We start from the raw sequence: 11,826 nt of genomic DNA, 5'->3' as shown, positions 1-11,826 counted from the left end.
CATTTTTATACATGTTTGATAGACCTGGGTAGGCGACATATGGCGGTAGACCTCACGCTATAGTAGCACCGAATAATATAACATTCCTTTAAGGGCCAGCTTCTGTGAAGGACTCAATATTAACACAGTGGAGTAGAGATAAAGAGAACTTATATGACTTTGTTTAACATTATTCCTAGAACTTAAATGCTATATTTTACATCATAGTCTTATCTTCTGGGTCAGTGGAGTAGAGATAAAGAGAACTTGTATGACTTTGTTTAACATTATTCCTAGAACTTAAATTGCTATATTTTACATCATAGTCTTATCTTCTGGGTTCCCGTAACAAATTTTTGTTGTCACCTTATTTCTAAAAGTTAGTGTGGCATTTTTCCAACTTGTCCATTTTCTTGTGCCGCTTACCATTTTGGGTGTTTCTAGCTGTTTGAATCATAAATACGAAGTAATACTTCTGAAGTAAAAGTAATGTAAATAAAAATACTCGCCCCTGTATTGTTGTCTTTGTGCTTCCATGTTTATTTTACATGTCATATAGAACTTGATATATTCCAGTTGTTACCCAGTGCACCATTTATTTCACTTTGAAAAACACGTGATTATATGTATACATCATAAGGTATGAGGAAGAGTTATAACAAGGAGTAACATGAAATATTATAAAGAAATAAAGGGCATATTTTTATATTGGGTTATCTTTCCAATAATAATAAATGTATTTAGAAATGAATAAAACTTCATATGTCTTGTCATTTATATGTATAAATTTCTATATATATTTTACATGTAAATAGGCATAGACAGAGAAGTAATGATTTTTTAAATTTGAGATTTTGGGTGTGTTTATGCATATAATATTTATGAATTGTAGCTAATTTAAGATGTATTTTACTTTTAGGTCAACAAAATCTTACACTTAAAGTTCCGGAGATTAAAAAAAGTGAAACTGATAGAAGTTCCAGTGAGGTTTTTTCATCTCCCGAAGATGAAGAAACAAGAAAAACATCAGTACCAGAACCATGGTCTAGTGGGCATAAAATAATTTACACTGGTTTCTTATCTCACAGTGTTAGTAACGATAGTTTAAATGGTCGTACCCTGAAATCGAGAGACTGGTCTGAAACACACTCAGATGGCAGTGCAGCAGATACCCAGGATGTGCAAGTGCAAGATGTTCGCTACACTAGAAATGTTACGAACGTACTTCGAAGAATAGTGAACATAATAGACCGCAAGAACTTGGTGAATATACATAATTATGTTGAATAATTTCATGTCTACTGCTCCTTTTATCCATCTAGTTTTGGAAAGTATATTTTGAACTCGGTGCTGTGTTCTTCATCAGATCTCTGGGGTTAATTAAGAACTGTTTTATAAACATGGACAGTGATGTGATCCTGAGAAAAATCTCAAAAAGAATGTTGATACCTGATTGGCTGTGAGAATGATGGTTCTTTTCTTTTTTTCTTTTTCTATAATCCTCTATTGATTTCTAATTAGGCCTTAGCTTGTTTCCTTAATCTGTTGCTCCATGTTTTATTAAAAAATAATACTATGGTTAGAAAGGCTGATTGTGCCTAGTCTTTGGTCTGTGTTAATGTTTTGTTTATATAGTTTTATTTTGACCCCTTCTTTAATTTTGCAGGATTTCTGGTGATCTTCATTCTCCAATATTTTATCAGTGCTCTAGATAAACTTTTCACTTAATGAGTATTTTACTCTACTAAATAAATTGTAAATGAAAATTTAATGCTGAAAACTTGTATATTTGCAGGTTTCAATAACATTTTTTCATAGTTTAACATTTGATATTTTAGCACTGTTTTGCTGTATTTACTAGTCATTTACTCTTATTTCTATATTAACATCCTATTATGGATTAATCAAGGCAATTTAAGCATAAATTCAATACAGTGAGCACTTTGTCAACATACATTAATAAAATTAGACTGTTATAATTTTCAGTTCATTAGTAGCCCCATACTACGGGTTATTGCCAGCCAATAATCGCTTTATGACTCATTTGTGAATTTTTCCTTTCCTCACTAAAACTCACAATTTCAGTGAAGAAAGAATCTGTAAATAATGTAGAAGTTTAATCTATTATTTGATTTGCTGCTCTCTCTGCCATAGATATAGTTTCGCTGAATCATGGCTTTTGCTTGGGAATGCAAACCAAAGAGAAGCTCTCCATATAGTGGTGGAATGCAAACAGTTCATAGTATTTAATCTGAAGGCCTTTACATCAAATCCTACTAATCCTTGTCTAACTCAGAAATCGTCTTACAGTGAGAATGATTTCCTATGCTTTGTGTTTTTCCATTATATTTTTTGAATTATGTTATGCATATGGCTGACTTCTCTGGGTGCAGAAGTCATGTTGTGTCTAGATGTTCTTTTAGTTATTGTTTACTGGTTCTTCCACTTTGTCCAATACATATTCTGGCATAGCTACAAGGCACACTGTAGGCTACATACTAACATATGTTTATTAGGTTTACCAACATTTTTTAAACTCTGAATTTAGGCCTGACCTTTTTGCACATCATTACATGTTAGTGTTACATTCAAAATTTAATTTAACAACTTTATTATCAATATACTTCAATAAACTTTGTACAAAAATATACTTTATAACTCAACTTTGTATATTGTATTAAGTTTTACCTTTTTGATTAAAAAAAAAAGTTTAAAATCTTAATATTCATTTTTCTGTGTCACATGATTTGTCTGAGATCCGATTTTTGTCTTTAAAAAATTTTAGCGTGAAATATAGACTGCTGCAGTTTCCAACCAATTACAAACAGAAAATACACATAATTACAAGCAAGAGTTTGAAATTTGAACCTTCTACTTTCTTGATTTGCCAAAATATCAATAAATTTGTTATACTCATCAGAGAAGCCCCTTCCCTTTTTTTTCTGACTTTTGAAATTGTTTGCTAATCAACTTAACATGACTGATGGACATGTTGATAACCAATAGAAACTGTAGGTCCTGCTTTACATAAATTTTAGGAGTCATTGTTTAGTTTACCTTCTAATAAACATTTTATGTAATTTCTTGGTTTTGGTGGTGATCATAGTTTATTGCTCCAAATGCTGAAGGAGTTTTCTTTTTATGTATTTATAGTTTACTTAGAATGCTGGATGAATTGTAGTAGTTTTGGAACATTCTGTTTTAGTGATTGATATATTTTTTGTGTTCCAAAATGCTTATTTGAAAGCTACATTAATTTGTTTTTGTACATTCAAATTTGAGACTGAACAAGGTTAACATAAGTTCATTGTTACTTTTTACTCGAGTGAAAATGACCTCAAGTACACAGCAAGTACAAAAAATTCTTGTTTTTGTATATATATATATATATTATTTATTGCTGTATACTTTTTATGTATGGGTAACTAAAATGTAAAAATTAGAAACTTATCAGTTTATGCTAACCAAACTTCAGTTAAATAAAACATCTAAAATTTTGTGAGATTAAGCATGTGTGTAACATGATACACCACAATTATGTGCTATTTATGTTAGCTCTATGGGAAACCACTAATGGGCTACTGCTCTAGTGGACACAAAGACTCGTTTAGCTTTGGCAAAATTAATATATATAGGAATTGAGAGTGCTCTGGAAAAATTCCTGGTTAGTAGTACAAGTTTCAGGTATGTAAACTGATTATTTCAGTTTTCTGACTTGTATATTGGAGAGTAATATAGCTCACTTTTGCTTAATTGTTTTTTAAAAGCATTGCATTCTCTTTTTATTTTACTGTTATTGTTAACCCATCTTTCCTAGTATGAAACTCAGTAAACAAGATTAAGAAGTATTAAACTTTGCTTTGTATGTTTTTAAACCTACAGTGTACTTTGAATATCACTGGAAATTGCATCTTTACAGAGTACACAATCTTACAAAGACAGTGACTTGAAGCAGTATTGGATGCCAGATAGCAACTGTAAAGAATGTTATGAATGTGGAGACAAATTCACTACCTTTCGCCGTCGTCATCACTGTCGAATCTGTGGACAGATTTTCTGTAGCCGTTGTTGTAATCAAGAGATTCCAGGAAAGATTATGGGGGTTGCAGGTTAAAACATCATGATTATTGTAACTTTTTTAGTCTTCTTAAATAAAGCCTCATAAAGATATAATTTTATTTCTTGTGTTCAAAAATTCTTTGGTGTATGAAAACTATTGAAAAGTATTATATGTCAGATATTTTAATATAAACTTTTGAGTAAAAGCAAAGAATGCTTGGAAGTGTGTATAATTATATGTCAATCACAGCAAAACGTTTCTCAGATATTTGTTTTGCCTGTCTAACAGGAGACATTCACTGATAGTCTACAGTGGTTACACCATTAATAGTTTTTGTGAAAACTTTTGAAGACATCCTTTATAGCAAGCATTTTCATGAAGGAAAGTTATTACACAGGCATTTTATAAAAAACATAATACAGTACCGCAAAAAAAAATGTGTATCTCATGTATAGTTTTTTTATGCATGATTTATACTGCCTTTTATTTTTTATAACTCTATTACTGTATTTTATGAAAATAACTGAACTCCTATATTTAATTAAATGAGGGTTTTACATAATGCACTTAGATTAAAAAATGCCATTTCATCTTTTCAAAGTGTAATACTTTTATTGATCACAAAGGTATCTTGATCATACTTTCTGTATAGAAAAGCATTGTCGTGATTTGCTGGCAGTTTGCTTGATTAGTCTAGCAACATGAAGAGTCTTGTCATTTTTGTTTTTTTACCTTTGGATGACATGTTGGTTAGGTGCTTTACTCATATGTCAGTTTGAAAATGTGATTTGGTCTTTAAATTGCTTTTCTATGATTGTGATTTTGACTTTGTTTCTGGCTAACTGTCAAAATATGCTGTACTCATTAACTAATGTTTTGGTACTGTGAATAGTCACTTATTTTGGGGTGAAGTTGGATATAAAAGAAAGAGCATATATTCGTTTATGTCTTGCATGTTTTGTGATTTATGAGCTGTCAGTATGCTTGCTTCTCTTCAGGCTTATGTGGATATTTATTTATACCCTTCATAGAGTTAGTATTTCTAAAATTGCCTGTTTCTTCTCTGGGGAAGTTTATTAAGCTTCACTCTCATTGTGTTGTTCTGAAGATTCTTTACACCAGATGCTCTAAGGCTCTACCTGCAGCTATCTTTATAACTGGAGATTTTTGAGTCTCTCCTTTACCTTTCTTAACGTCTTTGTCTATATATATCTAACCTTTGACAGGTTTTTATCTACAACTATGATTGTAATCTGGAAGTTTTTCATGCCAAAATGTGTAAAATAGTTCCCCGATCAATTCCAAATTGAATATTCACCTAACTGTAGTTTCCACTTGGAAAGCACTGTATCTCTAACTTAGCCCATTGCATAAGATAGGGAGATTTTGTTCATGCAAGCTGCAGGATTTTACAAAATGTTTATAAAGAAGCAGTAGTTTTACAATATTTTTCATTGATAGATCACATAAAGGAATTGGTCACCTTGCCAATTGGACAGTTAATGATCCAACCAAGACAAAAAAAATCTGCATTAGTTCTTGGGCTTTTTTGTTTTCTTAATATGGTGATGCTGAACAGCAGTTTTGTAGAACAAATGCCTATTTAAGTTCAAGCAAGAATAAAATATGTAATAATGTTAATGAAAAGAATCAATTTTACACACACACACACCTATACACAGTTTCTCACTTGCTCATCTAGTGTTGGGCATTAAACTTGAGAAAATAGCCAAAACACTGAAATAAGAAATACAGGAATAGTACATTGTTTTCAATATTGAAATAACTAAAACAAGGATGGCAAGCTCTGTGAGAATTCCAGGCTCAGATAATGTAATTTTATTTGTTTTTCTAGAAGCACCAAAAATCAGAATGCTATCCTCAACTAGCTCTCGTATTATTCCAAACATTGTAGGACATTAGTCATGGAATATCTATCCTTAAAAATATTGTCACAAAAAAGGCTTTGTATGAGTTTACATGCTTACAAATAATGGATAAGATCATGGGAATTAGAGAACAGAGAGACAGTAAAAGGTGTAATTCTTGGCAAAAGTTAAGAGATATGTAGCTTAAAGTCATACTAGAAAGAATTATGTCTTTGAATTTCATTATAACTCTAAAAGTGATGGTTTTGAAGTTTATCAATTTTTAATCTTTGTTTGATAAATGTATGTTCCTGGCCACTGTCTACTGGCTCTCTACAGTGATGATACATTTGTAATTTTTGTTTGTTTTAAACCATTTAGGGGATCTTAGAGTCTGCATGTACTGTTGTAAAGTTGTGTACTCCTACATGAAGTCTCTTGGATCTGATGCGGAGTTGTCTGGAGATATGCGTTATGCATTGGAGGATTTGAAGAAAAAGCTCAATTTTCTACCGGGTCATTCTTCAAGTGGAAGTCTACCAGAACTTGGTATGTGGGGACCATCTCGAAGGAAAAATTCTGTTGGCTTTCGAGAAGAAGAAATAGCAAAAGCAAAGTAAGCTGGATTAGTGTTTTGAATATACAGTATAGAAAAATAACCAGATTCCTTAAAAAGAATTATGGTAGTTTTATGTAATTAGTAACCAAATTTTTTTGTGGTAACTTTTTTTCCATCAAAAATACTTATTGTGGTTAAAATGCAAGGATGATGATACCTTATCATTGCATTTTTATTAGATAACTAATTTTCAGAATGCAAATCCTAAAACTAGTCATCCCATGCTTTATGTTCCTTGGTGAAACTTTGATTAGGATATCAATTTGGCATTATCATCATCATCGTGTCAGTGCCAGTATAGCTAATGCGAGATAGTTGAGAAATTTTTTTTTTGAATCAATGAAAACCTTTTTATTTTCACACCGGCAAATTTAAAAAAAGGTGGGAGTTGCCATCTCTTACTTTTTGGTTAAAGAAATCATTTAGCTGATAATGTAATAATATAATATGATAAATTTATATAATAAATAAAACTAAAGATCAAATATAACACTGGCTAAGATACAATATGAAAAGCAAATTAATACTCTCACTACACACTCAGTTGATTTGACATAAATCTTGACTCCAAATTGACCTTTAGAGTTTCCATACTATAACTTGTAATATGTTTCCTGTATCTTCATGAAATATTGCCAGCTTTCAGTAAGCATTAAGAGCCTTTTGTAAACAAAAAATCAGAATTTTTAATGTAGTATCTTAACTAAAAATTTCTCCATGAATATATATGTAGTCTAAACCTTGACCGCTGTGAGTGAAAAGTGATTTTCATGTTAAGATTAAAAATACTTTTCTTCATCTGAACATTCTCAGATTTCATTTGCAAAATCTCTAAAACCTTTTAAATATATTTCAAACATTTTTTTTTCAGTAAAACTTTATATTTTATTGGTTATTTTCTCTACTTTTTTTCTATACGAGGTTGGTCACTTTGACTGACATTGTAACCATCATAAAAAAATGCAAAGTAAATCTAAATTACACTTTTTTCTTTCTAGAATGACTTGAAATTGTAACATAACTACATATGTTTCTACTTAAATTTTATTGCCCTTTGAACTGTGTCTAACTAATATTCCCACCACTTAAGTTGTAAATTGTTTGGTGACTGTGTAGCTAATGTTACCTTATCATATTACATAATGAATGGGCTACTTTAGAGTTGCTTGCAAATATACCTCATGAAACTTTTATCACCTTTCTTGTTTTTATATATTTTGCCTAATCTAACCTTAAAATTTTCTAATTTTTACATTTTAGTTACTCTTTAGCAATAAATAAAGAATATGCATGAAAAATAAAAAATATATTACTTACCTGGGTTTTCTTTTTTGATGTCAACTGTCAATGGAACTTAACCCTACTTTTTATACTAATGCAATAAGTCATTTTTCATGTAATTAAATAATGCACTGAAAAATACTGAACAAAAGTAGACTATCCTGTAACTTTCATAATTTTTCTGGCTTTCTAACAATGTGGCAAGAGCCATTAAACATTAAGTTAAGCTTGTTGATGTATTTCCTGCAGGAATAAAGTTTGAACTGGAAGCAAAATAGACAATTCTCTGTACAGAAAACAATGTAATATAATGCATCATTTGATAAATTGAAAACTTTGGCTTTCTATTGGCTAAAAATAATATAGTATTAGACATCTGAGAGAACTATTGGAAATTTGTGAAGAGAGGATGTGACAGGTGGTTGTGGCAATAGGGATCTGATTTTCTAGTTTATGGCTCTGTAACCAAATAAGATTGAAGGCTATAAAAGTTATGTTTTGCCTGATTGATGTCAACACTAACAGTATAATGAGTAATGTACATTAAATTTCATACTTTTCAGAGGGGTGGCAAATAGATTAGAGAAGAGGGGATACCAAGGGAGCAATTGACACAATTTTCATACAAGGAATAATCAATGATTTTTTTTTTGTATTACTTTTTAAAATTAAGAACTCAATCCAAATTTTAAGGTTATATAAGTTTTTATTAGCTATATTTTGATATGAAGTTTATTTGTATACCACAATAATAAATTACTTTAATTAAATATTAAATGTAGCTAAGTAAAACCTTCTGACGTGCACAGAAAAGGATGCCCGTAGCGAGAGGGTTAAATAATAAAAATAAAATATAGACAAGCTGTACGCAGATAATAAACACTATAGTTCATCATTTCTTTTCTTTCCATCTGTATTCCTCTAAACTCTTCTTTCTCTTTAACCTTTTGATCTAATATTTGTTTTATTTTTTCTGTTTGTTTCAACTATTCTTTATTTTTCAGCCACGCCTCCCAGTTGTCGCACGTCACGTGCTCCATCATTTCCAACTCTTTCCTTCATAGTCTAACCTTTAAATTATATTTCTCTCCACTATCTTTTTTTAATTTTCTCAATAAACTCCACTCTCTTTCTTTTCAACTGTTTCTCAATTAATGCTCACATTATGTATATATTATTAAGTGTGTCCCTCCCTTTTCTCAGTTCCACCTGACCTCTTGGTAAAATTTTACATTCTCTCAACATAATTATATGTAATTTATACACTAATGATATCAAAGATATTCCTCTCTGATTTCCTTCTTCATCTTAATCCCAAGATTTGAAAATCATTATTATTATCGCTTTTCTCCAGTCTAAAGTAAATTCCTTCATTTTCCATGTATTATTAAATAAAATTTTTCTAACAAACAGTTTTGAGCACATATCTATACTGTGTGTTTGAGTCCATCTATCACAGAATATTCTTCTTTCTTAAATTTGTTTTGTGCTTCTTAACCTCCTTGTACATCTTTTCTCACTTATTTCGTCACCTTTTGGAGAAATCTTTCTGCCATTTTTATTTTACTCTTGTCCACCACTGGGACAGTGGTATGTCTCTGGATTTACAATGCTAAAATCATAGATTCAATTCCCCTCAGTGGACACAGCAGATAGCCTGATGTAGCTTTACTATAAGAAAAACACACATTATTTTACTCTTTCTCTGTATCTTTTTCCACTAAATTTTCTTATAACTTACTCTTCACATTCTTCTATCTTAATATCTTCACATATATTTTCTTCTTTTTTTTATATATATTCAATATTTTTGGTTTGATATAGCATTCTGTGTGCAACATCTTGATTGTTGTTTGTACAAAATGGTAGCTTTGACTGGTTGCTAATGAACACTTGATATGTTTTGATTAATGTATACTCTATCATGATAAATAACTAATTCCAAAAGTTACACACCTTGGAGAAAGTTCTAACTCATTCTGACGTGTGCCATATCAAAGCATCCTATACATACACATGTACATATGTATATATGTTTCTGTGCTAACCACATTTAAATGTAGTACTAAAACTGGTAATTAAATCAGCTAATTCTTCATCATTAGTCTTAGAGCTCCTGTTATATTTCAAGTTTGGCTTTAGGATCAGTGTAGATCATACGTGGTCAAAATATTGACCACTTTCTTTTAAATGTAATTATTTTTATGTTACTAAAGTAGACTGTTTATTGAAAATTCCTGGGATTAACCTTTCGTAATTTCTAAAGCAGTTGAAGCAGCCGTGTGATATGTTTCCAGTTATTTACCAATTCAGTGACCTTCATATGCTATACCCTGTTCACTGTTTTGAAATGTAATTAATGGTTGTTTCACCAGAAAGAGTAGACAAGGGCTGATTCTTTATTATGTAGTGTTTGTTTTTATGTTTTAAATTCTGTATGTTTCTTTCAACATGTAAGGTCTGGTTCATGCTGAATTATAATTCAATGTTTTAAAGGTTGAACTAGAATACAATACTTTTATATCATGTTTCCTAGTCTTTATTTGTGTAAGTATATTTTATTTTGAGTTAATTTTATTTTTTTGGAAAGAAGTGTCAGTAATATTGAACTGTGTGAAAACTTGTAATTTGAATTATTTTGGAAGATGATGTAAATTTTGGTTCTAGGTCTTCAAGTAGAACAGATGTTAGTGAATTCTCATCCACACCAGATCTTACTGCATTATCTCCACAAAGGCAGACATTTTCACCAGTAAGTCTTATTTGATTTGTACCATTTATCTTATAACATTGTTGTGTTTCAGTAACTGTTTTACATAGTGACAACAAAGAACTCAGAAATTAACTTAAAGTTTCTTATTGTGCTATTTCAAGCTATAGTTTTGTTTTTTATTATCAGGATCATATTGCCTTACAAGAACTTTGGGCTCAAATACAGCATCCAGTGAATGGACTGGATTTTCAGAATCATCGACACCGACTTCGAAATTATCCCATGTGCATTGTAGGAAGTGAACTAATAGAGTGGCTTTTATCCCAAAACAAAGCAAAGACACGGTATGTTTATCCTCATTTGTAATAGAAATGCAAATACATTTGAAAATTTGTTGTAGAATATATATTTTTTATACATCTCTCCTCATTATATGAAACAGCAAGTTGGTATATACAAGATTATTACTCCAGGTGTAATTATACTAGTATATTATCTAAAGAAGACACTTTAATTTTGACTGAAAAGAACAGACTGCGTACAAATTGATTTGTAAATATTTAAGACACTTCTATTCACAAAAAATATACTAATTTAACAGAATAATTGTTTTGTATTTTGTGGTATTAATGCTTCTGTAACATCAATTTTGTATTGGTTTGTTAATGTGAGCTCAGTCTATCAAAATGTAGATTGTGGATTTATATTCCAGAATACATGGTGCACCTAAGCAGTTTTTATCTCATTTTCAACCCTATATTTACTGTATTAGAGAAGGCAGCATTAAAGTACATGTTATATGCTTGTTTTTGACTAATTGCTTCTTAGCTTTACATAAAGGGTGAACTGTGAAGTTTATCATAACTAGCAGAAATGATGCCCTGTGGTGGTTGTTTGTGCTAGTAATTACTAATCTTAGTATTCATAACTCATTGAAAAAATGTAGAAATAAAAAATTAACATTTTCTAAAAAAAGGATTTTTTCTGGGAAGTACTGTGTGGGGAAAATGTTCATATTGTGCTGATATAAACTGGAATTTTGTTTATGTACTAAAAGTGGTACTTTTTATTGAAAAATAATGTTTTTTCTTTTTAAGAACTCCATTTTCTTAGTACTATATTTACAAATTACATCAATAAAGATATAATCAAACCCTCACGTACAGTCCTAGTGAAATTTGTGTTCTTGTTCTGAGGAGAGTACTTTTATTTAAAATTGGGTTCTGTGATAAAGAAATGGTTGTTGCACATACCGTAGTTATTTTTGTAATTATCTGAATCTTGAATACCCAAACTTTGAAATATT

The 11,826-nt window shown here is 30.5% G+C and overlaps 1 protein-coding gene across 1 annotated transcript in view; it reads left to right on the top strand.

The window, feature by feature from the left end:
• The window catches only part of LOC106467761 (1-phosphatidylinositol 3-phosphate 5-kinase-like), a gene marked incomplete at its 3' end in the record, with an annotated part of 64,357 nt that overhangs the window by 4,069 nt on the left and 48,462 nt on the right, over positions 1-11,826 (top strand). Inside the window, exons 3-7 of the mRNA XM_022395950.1 lie at positions 899-1,242; positions 3,899-4,088; positions 6,289-6,523; positions 10,475-10,559; positions 10,707-10,864. Of these exons, the coding sequence (XP_022251658.1) occupies positions 899-1,242; positions 3,899-4,088; positions 6,289-6,523; positions 10,475-10,559; positions 10,707-10,864 (1,012 nt within the window). The remainder of the gene's footprint in view (positions 1-898; positions 1,243-3,898; positions 4,089-6,288; positions 6,524-10,474; positions 10,560-10,706; positions 10,865-11,826) is intronic.

Source organism: Limulus polyphemus, unplaced genomic scaffold (assembly GCF_000517525.1).
Source record: "Limulus polyphemus unplaced genomic scaffold, Limulus_polyphemus-2.1.2 Scaffold2732, whole genome shotgun sequence".
In the NCBI taxonomy this organism is placed as follows: domain Eukaryota; kingdom Metazoa; phylum Arthropoda; class Merostomata; order Xiphosura; family Limulidae; genus Limulus; species Limulus polyphemus.
The sequence above is the reverse complement of the archived record's forward strand: the minus strand, read 5'-3'. Positions and strand labels throughout refer to the sequence as shown.